Source organism: Schistocerca americana, chromosome 2 (assembly GCF_021461395.2).
Source record: "Schistocerca americana isolate TAMUIC-IGC-003095 chromosome 2, iqSchAmer2.1, whole genome shotgun sequence".
Classification (NCBI taxonomy): Eukaryota; Metazoa; Arthropoda; class Insecta; order Orthoptera; family Acrididae; genus Schistocerca; species Schistocerca americana.
The window spans coordinates 12,050,173-12,071,629 of NC_060120.1; the positions used below are offsets into that span (position 1 = coordinate 12,050,173).

Sequence of the window (21,457 nt, forward strand, 5' to 3'; positions counted from 1 at the left end):
TCGTTATTTAATTCTGGTGGCACTGTTTCCATAGCAACTTGCTTCTGTAATATCCTTGAACATGTAGACTGTGCTATGAGCAGGGATTTATTCAATCGATCTTTCTGTCTATACCTGTAGATTATTTGAATTTATTTATGTTTTTCTCGTACGTTTGTTCTGTAAAGTTGATGTCATGACTGCATGTTTTAACTATTTTACATCTTAAAATGCGCAAAAGACGGAAGTTTAATTGTACTCGTAAATTTTACGACGAAGCGTGTTGTTGGATATTGTAAAAATGAAGAAGTTGTTATGACGCTGTGAACTGAGGTTAGGCCTAAAAGTTTTCCAGGAAGTGTTTCAAAACGGAAGTTGAAACATCTTACCGAAAATGAACAAGATGTTGGTGTTTTAACTGTTAAAAACAACGGGTTCATTTTAATTAATAAATATAAGCTTTCAGAATTAATTTTGTCTGTTGCCAAATGTTAATGTTATAGTAGTGAAAAATCCCTAACGTTTAGATAGAACGTAAGTAAGAGATGAGACCTGTCCATCAGAATTGTAGTGGAATGTAAAGTGTGTAATGTAACGAAACGTACAATGACATCTACTGTAACATACAAAAATACAATGAAGTGAATATTCTCCTTGGTTATGCCATAAGGTGTAATGGGAAGGGCAGAAAAACAGCCCAGATATTCTGTACTGTGATGAATCTCCCATCGCCACCTGTCAAGTTTGTGAGGTGTTATAAACGTTTGTATATGCCCTAACGGAAGTTGGTGAAGCTTGTGTGCAGAGGGCAGCAAACGAAGCTATAGATATTTGTCAATCTTGTGATACTGTTGCTGCATTGGCCGATTCCTGCCAGGAGAGAGGCCGTACATCACCGAATGGAGTTGTCACAGTTACCTCTCTAGATACAGGCGAAGTGCTGGACTGTGAATATCTCACGAAATATAGCCAAGATTGTGCCAGTAAGGTAAATAAACACAAATGTGATAAAAACTTTGAAGATTTCAATGGTGGTATCGAAAACAAGGGGCCGTCTCTATCTTTAGCAGGGCAATTGCTACACGAGTCTTACGATAGACTCACTACCTTGTTGATGATGGCTCTAAAGACTTCAACAGTGTTGTGGCTGCTGAATTATGTGCTGAAACTGAAATTAAAGAAATGGTATGTATAGGATATGTGCAGAAGAGAATGGGGGCAAGGTTTAGGAAACTGTGCAAGGACATGACAGGAAAAAAATTCTCCTATGGCAAAGCAATTGATGGGCAGGCGGACTCGCCATATCAGATACAGAAAGCCTTACCGAATATTATGGTCTAGCCATCAGGAGAAACAGCGAAAATGCCGGCGAGATGAGAAAAGCAATTTGGGCAACTCTGTTTCACAGAATATCCATTCATGAGCATCCACTGCGTGGCCTTTGTCAAAAGTGAAACACTTCGTGATGCAAGTGTAACAGGTGTGAAGCAAATGGACAAAAACATACACGTGCCCATTCCATGCCAGAGACTGTCACGGTGGAAGTAAAACCAATATGTAGAGATTTTTCAGATTCTAAACTCCTGGAGAAATGCTTACATAGCATGGATCTGAATAAAAAGTTCAGTAATTGCATTTGGGAACGCTTGCGAAGAACTATGTTCGTTGGTATGCCTGCTTTTCAGATCGGACATTATAATATGTTTTAATGGTGGAGAAATAAGCAGATTAAAAATCATGAGTAGACTACACATCAGAACTGGGGACAACACGAAATGTGGACTGATAATAGGGGCCAGGGAACGTGTCGCTGTGTCGCTGAAACTGAACTGCTGAAGGCTTGACTAAGCAGGCCAGATAACAAAGAAATGAAAACAAAACTCAGATTAACAAGGTTATGGAGTTGGAATGCTTTGACATTTTATTACTGAGAAGAAAATGACATGCAAATCTTTAGTTTCAATTTCCGGCAATCAACGTCTTTGTATACTTAGGTATTATTATCTCACTCAAACAAAATATTGCATGAATGGTAATATAGTGGTTCCCTACTCAATAAACTACGCTATTCACAAATGTATTAAAGATTTTAAGCTGGAGCATGTCATGTGTTCTTAAATTATTATGAGAAATAATTGAATTCTGAAAGCAGTTCTTTTAAAAATACACAAGACAATAAATTGTTAAATATTCATTGGTTACTGTGTCAGCAACTTAATAACCAAAAGAATGAAATTTGTTTTGACCTTTTATTTTGGATAGTGTGGAAGTACAGTGTACCTAAAATAAAAATTACACGTAATTCAGTACGTAAGGTAAAAATCATTATTCACTCTACACAGTTATTGAAAGCTTTTCACCTAGAGGCCACAATATACTAGTTGTTTGGTTAATATTGCATTCCAGTATTTATTTAAGGTTCTGGGTTATTAAATTTCAAAATGCTATCAAAAACAGGGCTCTTAACAAGTGGAGCCCGTTCGTGCCGCCTGAAAGGATAGTGCTCGATCCCAGCTTACAGGGGTAATTTAAATCTTGGTCTCATACGTAGTGATATCACTTTTAACACTCCGACGTAACTGGAAGATGTTACACCGCGAAACACCAATCCGATATTTATGAAACTACGTGGAGGTGCTCACCACCTATTATCATCTGCATTCTCTGTATGCAGTTACGTTGTTGTGGGTGTTGTGGTTTGCAGTCCGAAGTGTGATGAAGCACTCCATGTGACTTTCTTCTTTTCTAAATAATTACTTCAACCTATATCCACCTATACCTGATTGCTGTATTATAATCTTGGTTCAGACTATAATCCACCTCCCACTTTGTTTCCACCATTAGTAAATTAACCAATCCTCGAGGGGAACAGTGTCACTTCTTTAAGTCAATTAATCAAGTTCTGCCATGAAATATTTTATCCTTAATTCGATACACTAGCTCCTCACCGAAATTGGTGGCATGTTAAAAATATGTGCTGGACCGGGTCTCGAACCCAGGGTCTTTCTCTTTCACAGGCAGTTAATCTACCGAATGAGTTATATCGGAAATGTCTACGAAATTTGGAAGGTAGGGGGAAAAGCATTTACGGAAGTAAAGTTGTGAGATTCATACGTGAGTTGTATCTGGATAGCTCAGTAAGTCGAACACTGGCCCACGAAACGGAAAGGATTCCGTTTCGAATCCTGGTCCGGTACACATTTTGAATCTGCCAGGAAGTTACAAATCAGAACACAATTCGCTGCAGAGTGCAAATTGATTCCGGTTATTTCTCCACTGTTGTCTCGAACTGCCAATAAATTGTTCACCACTCTTCTGTACGTACTAATACGTATTTCCTGCCGTCATTAGAATAGTTCCATTGAAACATGGCGCTCGTTACGTGGTATTTATCATGCAATAATAAAATTAAGTTAGAATAGAAAGAAGCTTACCTTTGGTAATCGTTCTGTCTTTGGCGATACATGGATGCCAGTGACCTCTACGACACTCGGTAGGTGTGGTCGTGGATACTCCGTCGAAAAGTGGCTGTTGACGATAAACAAGCTGTAGTTATGCTCAGTTTCGAAAAGTGAAGGCGGGTCCGTACCGAAGTACTCTCTCATGATGTTGTCTTGCCGTGGGAGAATTTCGCAATACCAAAGATAGTTGACCCAGAGGTAGAAGAACGTATTGTACAGGCGTTGCCAGAAGGTCATGTGATCGGAGAACCCCAACCAGACATCGGGTAGGTAGGCTGGGTTCATTGCATTTCCGTGGCTGTAGTACATGGCCGACAACGCCGTCAACGTCACGACGCCAATTACCGGAGGCGACCCGACCTTGTGGAAGAGGCCGTGGTAGGCCTGGTAAGGCAGCCTCTCGAACATCACCAGGTCGAACGTGTGGTTTTTCCTGCGCAGAAATTGTACAACTAGTCTCATTTCGAATGATGCTACTGGCAACCTAAACTTAGTCAAAATTACACTACACATCGAAAGATACACAAATATAACTATATAGCGTTTTGGAGGCAAAGCACGTGACCTACCGGATGGACTATGCTAAAATTACCCCAGGTCTAAGAAACCCTCCGATAGCTGCCCACAGGCCTGGATTTCGGAAGTTTCAGTTGAACCTTTAACATTCCGCAAGCTACTTTTCGCTGTGTCACAGACAATATTTCTAGTACCAGCATCAGCTACTCCAGTCACAAATAGTGCGAGGGAAAAACGACTTTCGTGAAGGTGGAATTTCTTTGATTTCCCCCTGACGATTATTTCCCGAGTGCAATGGGATGAAGTAACACGATAACTCTTGGTAGGCTGTATGATCTAGAAATTTTAACAGTACGGCGATTCCCTCGAATATTTTCGCGGGGGAAATTCACCTCGGCGACACTATAGCAGTCAGCAGCGCTCTTTCAAATGTCTAGGCCTAGGTCACACTAGAAGTGTACTGCATTTGTGGTAAAAGTGGATCACTTCACCATATGACAAGGACTTTGGGAGCTGAACGCTGTGTACAAACATCACTATTAATATTACACTACTGGCCATTAAAATTGCTGCACCACGAAGATGACGTGCTACAGACGTGAAATTTAACCGAATGGAAGAAGATGCTGTGATATGCAAGTGATTAGCTTCTCAGAGCATTCACAAAAAGTTAGCGCCGGTGGCGACACCTACAACGTGCTGACATGAGGAAAGTTTCCAACCGATTTCTCATACACAAACAGCAATTGATCGGCGTTGCCTGGTGAAACGTTGTTGTGATGCCTCGTGTAAGGAGGAGAAATGCGTACCATCACGTTTCCGACTTTGACAAAGGTCGGATTGTAGCCTATCGCGATTGCGGTTTATCGTATCGCGACATTGCTGCTCGCGTTGGTCGAGATCCAATGACTGTTAGCAGAATATGGAATCGGTGGGTTCAGGAGGATAATATGGAACGCCGTGCTGCATCCAACGGCCTCGTATCACTAGCAGTCGAGATGACAGGCATCTTATCCGCATGGCTGTAACGGATCATGCAGCCACGTCTCGATACCTGAGTCAACAGAAGGGGACGTTTTTAAGACAACAACTATCTGCACGAACAGTTCGACGACTATTGCAGCAGCATAGACTATCAGCTCGGAGACCATGGCTGCGGATGCCCTTGACGCTGCATCACAGACAGGAGGGCCTGCGATGGTGTACTCAACGACGAACCTGGGTGCACGAATGGCAAAACGTCATTTTTTCGGATGAATCCAGGTTCTATTTACAGCATCATGATGGTCGCATCTGTGTTTGGCGACATCGCAGTGAATGCACATTGGAAGCGTGTATTCGTCATCGCCATACTGGCGTATCGCCTGGCGTGGTGGTATCGGGTGCCATTGGTTACACGTCTCGGTCACGTCTTGTTCGCATTCACGGCACTTTGAACAGTGGACGTTACATTTCAGATGTTTTACGACACGTGACTCTACCCTTCATTCGATCCCTGCGAAACCTTACATTTCAGCAGGATAATGCATGACCCCGTGTTGCAGGTCATGTACGGGCCTTTCTGGATACAGAAAATGTTCGACTGCTGCCCTGGCCAGCACATTCTCCAGATATCTCATCAATTGAAAATGTCTGGTCAATGGTGGCCGAGCAACTGGCTCTTCACAATACGCCAGTCACTACCTTTGATGAACTGTGTTATCGTGTTGAAGCTGCATGGGCAGCTATACCTGTACACGCCATCCAAGCTCTGTTTGAGTCAATACCCAGGCGTATCAAGGCCGTTATTACGGCCAGAGGTGATTGTTCTTTGTACTGATTTCTCAGGATATATGCACCCAAATTGCGTGAAAATGTAAGCACATGTCAGTTCTAGTATAATATATTTGTCCAACGAATACCCGTTTATCATCTGCGTTTCATCCTGGTGTAGCAATTTTAATGGCCAGTTGTGTACTAACTCGGTCCTAAATGAGAAGCCGTCTGAAATTCCATGCAATTTTAAATGACTACTAGTCCTATTCTCTATCCTAAAGAGAATATTGCGCAACGGAATTTTCATTGTAGAACTCCAGAACGATCTATCAGAGATCTTGCTTTGCTGAAATATTAAGTAATTTTCTCTCGAAGGGTACAGGTCGCTAAAATTTACAGGACATGGGAACATGTGTTGAAACGTCCCCTTTTTGAAGAATTTATACATGACTGTCCTTAAACTGATACACAATATTTCTAGCGCAACGCAATCTGACTTTCAATAATCCCTACAAAAGAATGGCCCTGACTAACATTAAACTATACCTTTCACAAATCACTTACCTCATAAAAGTCTTCGCTACTCAAGCTACTGCAATACAGCGAGCGCCACTACTGCCAGCTAAATAAAAGATTCAAACTACGGAAGGCACTAAGTACTGATAGGCATAGTTAACAAATGAAAGATTTTAATAGAGAACAAACAATGTATTTAGGTTAATATCATATATATATATATATATATATATATATATATATATATATATATATATAGCAGTTCATGACAAATTTCAAAACTCCGCCATCTCTCTTCCCACATCCACCACTGCTGGCGGCTCACCTCCAACTGCGCAACGCTACGCGCTGTTCACATCCAGCTGCCGCTGCCCAACACTACAATGGCAGACAACAACGCAAACTAGCCACAGACTGCACACAGCACAGCCAGTGATTTTCATACAGAGCGCTACGTAACATTGCCAATAAGAAAACATAAACAGCCTACTTACAGTGTTGCTCTTCACTTTGAGGTGGAGCATAACGAGCCAAGTAGCTGCTTTATTAACATTAGTTCCACACCATTGAGCATACATCGGAAACTACACTAGATGGCTCAGACTTAAAAATACTAAACCCATGTTCTGTACGAGAAAACAATATCCCTTATTAGGAGACAATACTAATGTACTGATCATTTGTCAGTAAAACGACGAGTGAGATAAGGGAGCGCGTATGAACGCGGAGTTACACACAAAAAGATTCGAATACCAAATTCACAACCGTCCATTACTAACTGGACTATGATAGCCAGCTCCTGACTCACAACGAAAATAATATATACACCAATCAGCCAGAACGTTATGAGCACCTACCTAACAGCCGGTATGTCTACCTTTGGCACGGTAATAGCGGCGACGCGTCTTTGAACGGAACCATTGATGCCTTGGTAAGTCGCTGGAGGGAGCTGACACCACAACTGCACACGCAAGTCGCCTAATTCGCACAAATTCTGGGGACGGGGCGATGAGCTCTGACGGCACGTAGAATCACAACCCAGATGTGTTCCATCAGATTCAGATCTGTCAAGTTCGGGGGGCCAACACATCAACTGGAACTCTTCGCTGTGTTCCTCGAACCAGTGCAACGTACTCCTGGCCTCGTGACATCGTGCATTATCTTGTTGAAAAACGTCGCTGGCGTCGGGCTGTAACGCCGGAAATGCATATCCTCCTATTTCCGTTTATTGCACTGCAAATTGTTTTCCTTAATTTGTTACCTGAAGATATAACATTTCTGTGTCTTTGTATATTGTACATCTTTTACTATTTGTACATATATGCATTTATATCGATGTATAATTGGTTTGTTTGGTGAATATTATTTGTATTTATACGCCGGGTCTGGCCTAGGGAAAACTATGGTGTCGAACGAATACATCGATATGTCGTGTGGAGAACCAAAGTGTTTAGGATCTTTGGTAGTGTTAACTCTGCCGCGTGGAGGGCGGGCAGAGCAGAGAGAGGCTGGCTGGAGTAGTGCAGTGGAGCAGGTGTGTTGTGTGACGCTCCCGCGAGTTGCCGCGCTTTCGGGGTTTGGCAGCATGTAATTGCACTCGAATTGCTATGTTAGTTTCTGACATGGTGTTGCGGACGGGAAGCATTAGCTGGCGCACATCAAGAGCCCGTTTCGCCTGGTGACCGTGTCGAGAAGAAGGCGCGCCAACATCCAGCTTCTGCAACAGCGACGGCCGACAATGAGTGACTGTCGCCACCTCCTCTATCGACGGCTTCAAACCTTCAATCAACCAACAAGGAAGACTGGAAGCACGTAAAGTTCTAGAACTGTATGGCAGACCTCAGCTTTTAAAATTGTTGCATCACAAAATTACAGCAACCTTTGTTGCTCATTGTCCCAATTGCATTACCAAGCAGGGTCCCTTCCTTTTCCGAAATGAACCCGAGTGTCGTTGAAATTCAGACGTCAGCATTAAAGTAATATCATTCCATTTCACTGCTTTAATTTTAAAGTTCAGTTAATGTATTCATAGCTGGCTACAATATTTAGATTAGGCAAGCACGAATTAAGAGTGCGAGTTTTGTTACCATATTTTAGCTTACCTGTGACTGCAGCTCGGCTTGGTACGTACTAAATTTTACTATCGTTAATTGTTCAGAATCATTTAATTCAAGATCAAAGTTAAATCTCTTATTTCTAAATTGCGTAGATTCAAGTATCTTTTGAAATGATTGTTGAGGTAGCCCAAGACTAACCGTATTTTACTGAATTTCGATGTGCTTCAGAAACAAAGCTCACTATTAATTTCAGTGACTAAATTAACTTTCAATTTTCCGGTTTTATTAATTCTTTTGCTAAATTAAGTCAGAGTGTAGTGAAATTTATTACTTCTGACAAACATTCAGTTTTCACACTACACGTGTCAACCTTCAGTTGCCACGCTTCTAGTGCTAATTATATGTGCAATAACGTTTCTTTTTCAGTTACTATAGTAATTGTCCATAGGACTGGCGACCGTAATTTTCCGCAAATCTCAAATATCTAATTACCGCTAGTTAATTGTTAACCCAACGGCCGCACATTTACTTTCTTTATTAACTTTACCCCTTTTCAAAATTAATTTCCACCAGTTTCATTTGCATTTTTCCTTTAATTTAGATGTAACCCTTTCCTTTCTCTTTACCGACAGATTAACTTCGGTGACGATTGCTTTTCCCAAATTTCCATTAGGTACACGCGGTTTAATTTTTCACTGTCATTAAGGTCGATAAGTGGGGGGGGAGGTTACAGGGTAACATGATCGTCATGAAGGGGTGTATGTGGTCTACAACCAGTGTACGATACATCTCGTCCATCATGGTGCCTTGCACGAGCTCCACTGGATCCATGTTTGGCCAAGTGAATGTTCACCAGAGAATAATGGAGCTGCTACCATCTTGGATTCGTCCCACTGTACAGGTGTCAAGGAGCTCTTTCCCTGGAAGATGACGGATTCGCGCCCTCCAGTTGGCATGACTATCGGGATTCATCAGACCATGCAAAGCTCTGCCACTGCGCCAACGCCCAGTGCCGATGGTCATGTGCCCATTTCAGTCCTATTTGCCGATGTCGTGGTGTTGACATTGGCTTATGGTTCAAATGGCTCTGAGCACTACGGGACTTAACTTCTGAGGTCATCAGTCCCCTAGAACTTAGAGCTACTTAAACCTAACGAACCTAAGGACGTCACACACACCCATGCCCGAGGCAGGGTTCGAACCTGCGACCGTAGCGGTCGCGTGGTTCCAGACTGTAGCGCCTAGAACCGCTCGGCCACCCTGGCCGGCGACATTCGCTTATGCATGGATCAGTGGCTGCAAAGGCCATCTTTAGGAGTGTTCGGTGCACTGTATGCTCAGACACACTTATATTCCGCTCAGAGCAAAAGTCTGGTGTTGGTTCCTCTACAGTTCGCCGCCTGTCCTGTTTCACCAGTCTGCCCAGCCTACGATGCCCGACATCTGTAGTGAGGGGTGGTCGCCCATCCCCACTACGTCTGGACAGGGTTTCACCTTTGTTTCGCCACGTGTTGAAGGAACTCGCCACAGCACTCCGCGAACAACAGACAAGTCGTGCAGTTCCCGAAATGCTCGTGCTGAACTCCCAGGCCGTCACAGCCTGCCCTCGGTCAATCGCGCGATTTCCCCATTCTACACATGGTCAGCACGCTTGCTGATACTAGATGAACCATACGTTTGTCTGACTAGCAGTCATTCTACGCCAGGTGACGTTGCTGTCGCTTGGACGGATTTTCATCGATACTAGGTCCGTGGTCTTAATGGTTTGGCTGTTCAGTGTATGTAGCGTGTTCAGAAGGCCTCGTTAGAAACTTTTAGCACTTGTAGAGGACAGTAAATAACATGCTCAAAGATCTGAACGAAGCTTGTGCGGAATATGGGATGCAAATAAACACAGCTAAAACGAAGAGTATGGTCATCAGTACAAGACGCAGACTGTCCAATATTAAGATAGGACAATCTACCATTAGCCAGGTAAGTGAATTTAAATATCTCGGAAGCACAATACCTGAGGACTTGAGATGTCACCAGGAGGTGAAAACTCGAATTGCCATAGCGAAGGAGGCATTCAACAGAAAGAGCAGACTCTTATGTGGCAAATTAGATAAAGGACTAAGGAAAAGGCTTGGCAAATGTTTTGTCTGGAGTGTGGCACTATATGGGGCAGAAACATGGATACTGCGAAGAGAGGATGAAAAAAGGCTAGAAGCATTTGAGATGTGGAGGAGAATGGAGAGAATAAGCTGGATGGAAAGAGTGAGTAATGAAAGAGTGTTGGAAAGGGTTGGTGAGAGAAGATGTCTGCTGAAGGTTGTAAGAGAAAGGAAAAATAACTGGTTGGGACATTCATTGAGAAGGGAGTGATTGCTAGCAGATGCTTTGGAAGGATTGGTTTGTGGGAGAAGACTGAGAGGAAGCAGGTCATACAAGATGATAGACGACATAAAGGGGAGAAGAAGTTATGCAGACCTGAAGAGGATGGCAGAAGACCGGACAGCCTGGAGAACTACCATGTGAATACCTGCCTTTAAGCAGAACAATGATGATGATGGTGATGATGAGGGGATTGAGTACAAAATATTTTGAACAGGAACCCACATCTGTAAACGTACCGTTTTCGTGCTACAGGCGTTTGAAAACATGTTTTCTAAGTAGGTATGCTACAGTGTAACCATGGTGGTGGTAGTTACGTCTGATCGGCTGACGCCATTTGGCGTCTGTCCTACCTCTCTGATATGGTTCGAGCCTCGTTCGTGTGTCCTTGAGAGTTAGAGCAACATGGTTGAGTTCACGTTTGCAGAATACGCAGACATTACCCTTCTGAAGGCGAAGCTCACTGCACTGCTTCTCGCCTTGGCCGCCACGGCAATGCAGGGGACAGACTCGGAGGGTGGTAGTTAGCTAGCTGGAGTGATCGGAACTTGCGATAGATCCCGGAAGCCAGTGGCCTCTATACGCTCGGAAGCAGCGGCACATCGCCGGCAGTCAGCATGGTGTGTGGAGGATTGTAGCGGTGGCTGAGGTTGGTGGCTCGAGCTGTGCTTGGCAATGGGCTCTGAACTGGAGGTCAGGAACTGCCAGCATACGATCCAGAATAGAGGGTGGAGTGACGGATTGCTATAGTGACAAGAGGCAGTAAGCCTTAGGTGCATCGACAGCGAGGGCAGCGAGAAGCAGGTGTGTGTGGGACGGTTGCATGAAGAGACGACGGTCAGCATGCAGAAACTACCGTATGGACAAAAACCTGGTGGATTGCTGGCCAGTCGGACGCACTGCAGTTCGTCATGAGGTGAAGAGTGGTTTCTGTTGATAATAAGGAGCCCTGCCTGAGCGGCTCTGCAGCTGTTGGTGGCAGCCTGGTAGCCACTGGGCTGTGGCGGTGCATCCTTATATGTGCGAAAGTGCACTGAGTGTAGCCACTTGTAAACAACTTTCTGCAAGAAATCTGAGAATACTGTGTAACTGGTTGCGTATTATTTATGGCACACGGGGCATGCGACGATGTGTGCTGTGATACAGAGTGGGCACAATCGCACGTACACTACTGGCCGTTAATATTGCTACACCAAGAAGAAATGCAGATGATGAACGGGTATTCATTGGACAAATATATTATACTAGAACTGACATGTGATTACATTTTCACGCAATTTGGCTGCATATATCCTGAGAAATCAGTACCCAGAACAACCACCTCTGGCCGTAATAGCGGCCTTGATACGCCTGGGCATTGAGTCAAACAGAGCTTGGATGACGTATACAGGTACAGCTGCCCATGCAGCTTCAACACGATACCACAGTTCATCGAGAGTAGTGACTGGCGTATTGTGACGAGCCAGTTGCTCGGCCACCATTGACCAGACGTTTTCAGTTGGTGAGAGATCTGGAGAATGTGCTGGCCAGAGCAGCAGTCGAACATTTCCTGTATCGAGAAAGGCCCGTACAGGATCTGCAACATGCGGTCGTGCATTATCCTGCTGAAATACAGGATTTCGCAGGGATCAAATGAAGGGTCGAGCCGCCAGTCGTAACACATTTGAAATGTAACGTCCACTGTTCAAAGTGCCGTCAATGCGAACAAGAGGTGACCGAGACGTATAACCAGTGGCATCCCATACCATCACGCCGGGTGATACGCCAGTATGGCGATGACGAATACACGCTTCCAATGTCCGTTCACCGCGATGTCACCAAACACGGATGCGACAATCGTGATGCTGTAAACAGAACCTGGATTCATCCGAAAAAATGACGTTTTACCATTCGTGCACCCAGGTTCGTCGTTGAGCACACCATCGCAGGTGCTCCTGTCTGTGATGCAGCGTCAAGGGTAACCGCAGCCATGGTCTCCGAGCTGATAGCCCATGCTGCTGCAGACGTCGTTGTACTGTTCGTGCAGATGGTTGATGTCTTGCAAGCGTCCCCACCTGTTGACTCAAGGATCGAGACGTGGCTGCACTATCCGTTACAGCCATGCGGATAAGATGCCTGTCATCTCGAGTGCTAGTGATACGAGGCCGTTGGGATGCAGCACGGCGTTCCGTATTATCCTCCTGAACCCACCGATTCCATATTCTGCTAACAGTCACTGGATATCGACCTACGCGAGCAGAAATGTCGCGGTACGACAAACTTTATCAAAGTCGAAAACATGATGGTACGCATTTCTCCTCCTTACACGAGGCATCACAACGACTTTTCACTTTGCAACGCCGGTCAACTGCGGTTTGTGTATGAGAAATCAGTTGGAAACTTTCCTCATGTCAGCATGTTGTAGGTGTCGCCTCCGTCGCCAACCTTGTGTGAATGCTCTGAAAAGCTAATCATTTGCATATCACAGCATCTTCTTCCTGTCCGTTAAATTTCGCGTCTGTAGCCCGCCATCTTCGTGGTGTAGCAATTTTAATGGGCAGTAGTGTATTATTATGCTCTGTGGATGTCATAAGGCATATGAAACTGAAGTTGGTTGCTATTTGCTGTGATTGTCGATCAGTTTCTTACAGCAGTGAGTTTAAGTGCTACTCTGTTAATGATTTTATGTGACTCAGTTAGAGGGTCACTCCTGGTGCATTAAAAGTTGATGGAGTGAGCGGTCACGTACGACATTGCATAAAAAGTTATTCAGACGTTAGCTCGGGTAGTGCTGTGGGTAGTTGGTGCCTTATTTTCTGCTGATGGTAGCAGCAGTAGAACAGGGTGTAGATGGACACTATATTACTGACTTTGCCATCTGAAGTTTTACCATGCTTATTTCTAGTTATAGTAGGGTCCCAGACGTCGTAAATTGTGTGTTACTACCAGGTTATCCGCTGAAGGGCAAGAGTAGAACTTGTTCTATATTTGAATTTGATTTGTTATTCTCATGAGGATAATTACTGTAATGGTTATTTTAGCGCTACCTAACTTCTTTAAGGGCTACAAAACGCAGATTTTTTCTTGTTGCAAGTGGTTACTGTCTTTGTATAGCAACTTAATGTTTAGTAAAATAACTTTTATGCTGAGGCCCATGCCTGCATAACCCCCAGCCCAAACCCCACTCCAGACTAAGACCCAGACTACACACGGAGGGGGATGAGATTATGCGTATAGTGAATACCGCACTTGCGTACGTGTACTAAAGAATACGGAATACACTGACTGATAAAAAAGTAAAGCACATACAGATTATGGTGGACTATCAATGTAACTTTGCGCACGTACACACCATCCATTGGTACGTAAATTACACTTAAAGTGCCAAAGAAACTGGTATAGGCATGTGTATTCAGATACAGAGATAAGTAAACGGGCAGAATACGGTGATGTGATCTTCAACTCCGATATAAGACAATAAGTGTCTGTCGCAGTTGTTAGATTGATTTCTGCTGCTACAATGGCAGGTTATCAAGTTTGAACGTGGTGCTGTAGTCGGCTGGGCACATCTCTGAGGTAGAGATGAAGTGGGGATATTCCCGTGCGAACATTTCACGAGTCTACTGTGAATATCTGGAATCCGGTAAAACATCAATCCTTCGACCACGCTGCGGCTGGAAAAAACACCCTGCAAGAACGGGACCAAAGACGACTGAAGAGAATCGTTCAACATGAGAGAAGTGTAACACTGCTGCAGATTTCAATGCTGGGCCATCAACAACTGTCAGAGTGCGAACCATACAACGAAGCATCATCCATATGGGATTTCGGAGCCGAAGGTCCTTGTGCGTACCCTTGATGACTGCACGAGACAAAGCATCACGCCTCGACTGGCCCCGTCAACGCCGACATTATACTACTGATGACTGAAAGCATGTTTCCTGGTCGGGCGAGTCCCCATATCAAATTGTATCGAGCGGATGGACGTGTACGGGTATGGAGACAACCTCATGAAACCACGGACTCTGCATGTCAGCAGGGGATTGTTCAGGCTGGTGGAGGCTCTGTAGTGGTGTGGAGCATGTGCAGTTGGAGTGATATGGGACCGCTGATACGTCTAGATACGACTCCAACAGGTGACGCGTACTTAACCACTCTGTCTGATCTCCTGCATCCATTCATTTCCATTGTGCATTCCGACAGACTTGGGCAACTTCAGCAGGACCATGTGACACCCCAAACGTGCAGAATTGCTACAGAGTGGCTTCTGAATTTAAATACTTCTGCTGGTCACCAAACACCCCAGACATGAACATTATTGAGTATAACTGGGATTCCTTGCAACGTGCTGTTCAGAAGAGATCCCCACCCCCTCGTACTCTTACGGATTTATGGACATCGCTGCAAGAGTCATGGTGTCAGTTCCCTCCTGCATTACTTCAAGCATTAGTCCAGTCCATGCCAAGTCGTGTTGCGGCGCTTCTGCGTGCTCGCGGGGGCCCTACGCAATATTAGGCAGATATACCAGTTTCTTTGGCTCTTCAGTGTATTAATGTTGTAGTTATCAGCACGCGAAAGACCCTGAAAGGGTCGTTATTGTCGGCCTCCATTTGGCCGACTGGTAGAATTGTGCAGTACCCGGATTTGAAGGTCATTCGGACGTGCCAGGAGCCCCAGGCTGGACTACATGCGAACTTCAGAGGAGATCTGCTCGTCGTCAAGGCACCAGTTGACTAAGCCTGACCACTGCAAGGGAGTGTCGCCGCCCTGTCCACCACGCGCCTCGTAACCTCTTCACGTCTATGTCTACCATCTGAGAACAGGTAATGGACTCACTGCAACAGTTTGTCTCATACCGCATCTTTCGTCGGAGACTAACACCAGCCGGACTGAGGTATTCCCGTTCCATATGTGCTGTTAACACCACATCAAAAAACTCTGTGCTTCCAGCGATTCAATGACTGGGAAGCTCTGACTGTTGATGAATGGCGTCGCATAGCAGTTAGCGATGCACAGCGGTTCTGCGCAACATCTACGTCTACATCCACAATGCAGTACCTTGCAGAACGTTCGTCGAGTCACTTTCAGTCCACTTCTCTACCAGGCAAAAGTGAATACTTAAATCTTTCCGTGTGAGCTATGATTTTCGTTATTTTACTGCGACTATCATTTTCCTCGTACATGTGCGTCAAAAAGTATTTTCGAATTCTGTCTGTCTGTCTGTCTCTCTCTATCTGTCCTGACAGGCCTTGGAAGGCCCAACGGTAGCGACCGACCACGTGTCATCCTCAGCTGTTAAGGGTCACTGGAAGCAGATCTAGAGGTGCATGCGTTCAACACACCACTCACCGGGCAACTGTTAGTTCTTGTAACCAAAGCCGAAATTTCTCAAATTTTTCTACACTACTGGCCATTAAAATTGCTACACCAAGAAGAAAAGCACATAACAAACTGGTATTCACTAGACACATACATTATACTAGAACTGACATGTCATTACGTTTTCACGCAATTTGGGTGCATAGATCCTGAGAAATCAGTACCCAGAACAACCACCTCATGCCGTGATAACGGCCTTGCTAAGCCTGGGCATTGACTCAAACAGAGCTTGGATGGCGTGTACAGGTACAGCTGCCCATGCAACTTCAACACGATACCACAGTTCATCAAGAATAGTGACTGGCGTATTGTGACGAGCCAGTTGCTCGGCCACCATTGACCAGACATTTTCAATTGGTGAGAGATCTGGAGAATGTGCTGGCCAGGGCAGCAGTCGAACATTTTCTGTATCCAGAAAGCGCCATACAGGACCTGTAACATGCGGTCGGCAATTATCCTGCTGAAATGTAGGGTTTCGCAGGGATCGAATGAATGGTAGTACCACGGGTCGTAACACATCTGAAATGTAACGTCCACTGTTCAAAGTGCCGTCAGTGTGGACAAGACGTGACGGAGACGTGTAACCAATGGCACCCCATACCATGACGCCGGGTGATACGGCAGTATGGCGATGACGAAAACACGCTTCGAATGTGCGTTCACCGTGATGTCGCCAAACACGGATGCGACCATCAAGATGCTGTAAACAGAACCTGGATTCATCTGAAAAAATGACTTTTTACCATTCGTGCACCCAGTTTCGTATTTGAGTACGCCATCGAGGCGCTCCTGTCTGTGATGCAGCGTCAAGGGTAACCGCAGCCATGGTCTCCAAGCTGATAGTCTATGCTGCTGCAAACGTCGTCGAACTGTTCGTGCAGATGGTTGTTGTCTTGCAAACGTCGACATCTGTTGACTCAGGGATCGAGACGTGGCTGCACGATCCGTTGCAGCCATGCGGATAAGATGCCTGTCATCTCGACTGCTAGTGATACGAGGCCGTTGGGTTCCAGCACGGCGTTTCGTATTATCCTCATGAACCCACCGATTTAATATTCTGCTAACAGTAATTGAATGTCGACCAACGCGAGCACCAATGTCGCGATACGATAAACCGCAATCGCTATAGGCTACAGTCCGACCTTTATCAAAGTCGGAAACGTGATGGTGCGCATTTCTCCTCCTTACACGAGGCATCACAACAACGTGTCACCAGGCAACGCCGGTCAACTTCTGTTTGTGTACGAGAAATCGGTTGGAAACTTTCCTCATGTCAGCACGTTGTAGGTGTCGCCACCGGCGCCAGCCTTGTGTGAATGATCTGAAAAGCTAATCATTTCCATATCACAGCATCTACTTCCTGTCGGTTAAATTTCGCGACTGTAGCACGTCATCTTCGTGGTGTAGCAATTTTAATGGCCAGTAGTATATAATTCTTCTGTAACTGCTGTTTTAGAGGTGTCCATTACTCTTCATCTGGATTACCTACTGAGCTAATCCTTATCGCCGTATCTATAGCGTCAGAGAACTTCAAGCGTATCTATTCATTGCTTTGTACTTCCATATCACACTTCTTTTCGCCTTGATTCTTCCTAACTAGACTTCAGCTTGATCATAAGTTAATTGAAATCGATGAGTTTACACATAAGTCACTAGGTCAGTAGTTAAGATGCTGTACCATTTGGTTTACATACAGAGCAACAATTTATTGCCATGAAGGTGTAGTAATTGCCTGGCTCGGCCTTCTGAAGCAGTGGCTTTCTGTTGCACCCCCAGTATGTGACGCTAAGTCTGGCCTGCCCCAGAACGAATAAACAATCTTGTTGCAGAATGTCCAAAATGGTTCAAATGGCTCTAAGCACTATCGGACTTAACATCCGAGGTCATCAGTCCACTTAAACCTGACTAACCTGAGGACATCGCACACATCCATGCCCGAGGCAGGATTCGAAGCTGCGACCGTAGCAGCAGCGGGGTTCCGCACTGAAGCGCCTAGAAGCGCTCGGTCACTGCGGCCGGCGCAATTTCTCAGTCAAGTAGCTCCTCGATTAGCCTCACAAGGGCTGAGTGCACCCCGCTTGTTAACAGCGCTCGGCACACGACCACGGTCACCCATTCAAGGGCTAGCTAAGCCCGACAGCGCTTGACTTCGGTGATTTGACGGGAACCGGTGTTACCACCGCGGCAGGGAGAAATTCAGGGAAGAAATTTGGCGATTGAAGTTTACTAAAATGATCTCGCTTCAACGAAAAACGTCTTCGCGTTAACGATTGCCAACCCAAGTCGCGCATCATATCCTTTACACTCTGGATCTTATTTCGCGATAACTGAAAACGATCTTCCGTAATTTGAACTTTTTCAATGTCCTCCTCCTGTCCTGGCTACATCTACATCTATATCCATACTCCGCAAGCCACCTGACGGTGTGTGGCGGAGGGTACCTTGAGTACCTCTATCGGTTCTCCCTTCTATTCCAGTCTCGTATTGTTCGTGGAAAGAAGGATTCTCGGTATGCTTCTGTGTGGGCTCTAATCTCTTTTATTTTATCCTCACGGTCTCTTCGCGAGATATACGTAGGAGGGAGCAATATACTGCTTGACTCTTCGGTGAAGGTATGTTCTCGAAACTTCAACAAAAGCCCGTACCGAGCTACTGAGCGTCTCTCCTGCAGAGTCTTCCACTGGAGTTTATCTATCATCTCCGTAACGCTTTCGCGATAACTAAATGATCATGTAACGAATCGCGCTGCTCTCCGTTGGATCTTCTCTATCTCTTCTATCAACCCTCTCTGGTATGGATCGCACACTGCTGAGCAGTATTCAAGCAGTGGGCGAACAAGCGTACTGTAAACTACTCCCTTTGTTTTCGGATTGCATTTCCATAGGACTCTTCCAATGAATCTCAGTCTGGCATCTGCTTTCCCAACGATCAACTGTATATGATCATCCCATTTTGAATCACTCCTAATGCGTGTTCCCAGATAATTTATGGAATTAACTGCTTCCAGTTGCTGACCTGCTATTTTGTAGCTAAATGATAAGGGATCCTTCTTCCTATGTATTCGCAGCACATTACACTTGTCTACATTGAGATTCAATTGCCATTCCCTGCACCATGCGTCAATTCGCTGCAGATCCCCCTGAATTTCAGTACAATTTTCCATTGTTACAACCTCTAGATACACCACAGCATCATCTGCAAAAAGCCTCAGTGAACTTCCGATGTCATCCACAATGTCATTTATGTATATTGTGAATAGCAACGGTCCTATGACACTCCCCAGCGGCACACCTGAAATCACTCTTACTTCGGAAGACTTCTCTCCATTGAGAATGACATGCTGCGTTCTGTTATCTAGGAACTCCTCAATCGAATCACACAATTGGTCTGATAGTCCATATGCTCTTACTTTATTCATTAAACGACCATGGGGAACTGTATCGAACGCCTTGCGGAAGTCAAGAAACACGGTATCTACCTGTGAACCAGTGTCTATGGCCCTCTGAGTCTCGTGGACGAATAGCGCGAGCTGGGTTTCACACGATCGTAGTTTTCGAAACCCATGTTGATTCCTACAGAGTAGATTTCTAGTATCCAGAAAAGTCATTATATTCGAACATAATAGGTGTTCCAAAATTCTACAACTGATCGACGTTAGAGATATAGGTCCCTTCTTGAAAACGGGGATGACCTGTGCCCTTTTCCAATCCTTTGGAATGCTACGCTCTTCTAGAGACCTACGGTACACCGCTGCAACAAGGGGGGCAAGTTCCTTCGCGTACTCTGTGTGAAATCGAACTGGTATCCCAGCGGCCTTTCCTCTTTTGAGCGATTTTAATTGTTTTTCTATTCCTCTGTCGTCCGTTTCGATATCTACCATTTTGTCATCCGCGCGACAATGTAGAGAAGGAACTACAGTGCAGTCTTCCTGTGTGAAACATCTTTGGAGAAGGACACTTAGTATTTCGGCCTTTAGTCTGTCATCCTCTGTTTCATTACCATTTTGGTCACAGAGTGTCTGGACATTTTGTTTTGATCCACCTACCGCTTTGACATAAGACCAAAATTTCTTAGGATTTTCTGCCAAGTCTGTTAAGGCTCCTAAGCTACACCGTAGAAATCTAGGAGAGGGCGAACAAACACAGTGCAGGCAGTCTCCGCAGTGGATCTGTTGCATCTTTTAAATATTCTGTCAATAAAAACCAGCTATTGGTCGCCTTTCTCGTCCAAATTATCCATATGATCCTTCGAATTTCAGCTATTCGTAATTGTTATCCCTAGGTATTTAACTGAACCAATGGAGTTTAGATTTGTGGGATTTATCGTGTAACCTAAATGTAACGTATTTAGCTCTCTTGTGGATGACCTCTAAAAAATTTAGGCGGAAATTGCACTTTTAGCACCATACACATGTCCTGTGTAAATCATTTTGCACTGGGTTTTTATCTCATGAAGACAATTTTTTCTGGGTCATCAATCTTCTGACTGGTTTGATGCGGCCCGCCACGACTTCCTCTACTGTGCCACAACTTTCCGTTTCCATAGAAGCACTTGCAGCCTACGTCCTCAGTGATTCGCTGTATGTGTTCCAGGCTCTGATTTCGTGTACAGTTTTTGCGCGCTACTGCTCCATCTAGTACCACCCTTCTTCTTTCAGTGTTTTCCGCATATTTCTTTCTTCTCCAATTCTGCGCAGAACTTCCTCGTTCCTTACCTTAGCACTTCATCTAATTTTCAACATTCGTCTGTTCCACCACATCTCGAATGCTTCGATTCTCTTCTGTTTCGGTTTTCCTCCAGTACATATTTCACTGCCGTACAATGCTGTGCTCCAAATGTACGTTCTCAGGAGCTTCTTCCTCAAATTAAGGCCTATGTTCGGTACTACTAGAGTTCACATCGACAGGAATGCCCTTTTTGTCTGTGCTAGTCTGCTTTTGATGTCCTTCTTGCTCCGTTGGTTATTTTGCTTCCTAAGTAGTAGAATTTCTTACCTTCATCTACTTCGTGACCATCAGTCCTGATGTTAAGTTTCCCGCTGTTCTCAATTCTGCTACTTCATATTACTTTCGTCTTTCTCCGATTTACTCTCAGTCTATATCCTTAGACTGTTCATTCCATTCCGCTTATCATGTCATTCTTCTTCATTTTCACTCATGATATCAAAGTCGTAAGTGAACCGCATCATTGACATCCTTTCACCTTGTAATTTAATTAGACTCCTGAACCTTTCTTTTATTTCCAGCATTGCTTCTTCGATGCACTGAGTGAGCAACAGGGGTGAAAGACTACATCCTAGTCTTACACTCTTTTTAATCCAAGCACCTCGTCCTTGGTCGTCCACTCTTATTATTCCCTCTTGGCTTTTGAGCATATTGTATATTACCCGTCTCTCCCTGTAGCTTATTCCTATTTTTCTCAGATTTTCGAACATTTTGTACC

General features: G+C 44.7%; 1 protein-coding gene across 1 annotated transcript in view; it reads right to left on the minus strand.

The window, feature by feature from the left end:
• The window catches only part of LOC124596629 (UDP-glucosyltransferase 2-like), a 96,286-nt gene that overhangs the window by 45,507 nt on the left and 29,322 nt on the right, over positions 1-21,457 (minus strand). Inside the window, exon 4 of the mRNA XM_047135858.1 lies at positions 3,414-3,873. Within this exon, the coding sequence (XP_046991814.1) occupies positions 3,414-3,873 (460 nt within the window). The remainder of the gene's footprint in view (positions 1-3,413; positions 3,874-21,457) is intronic.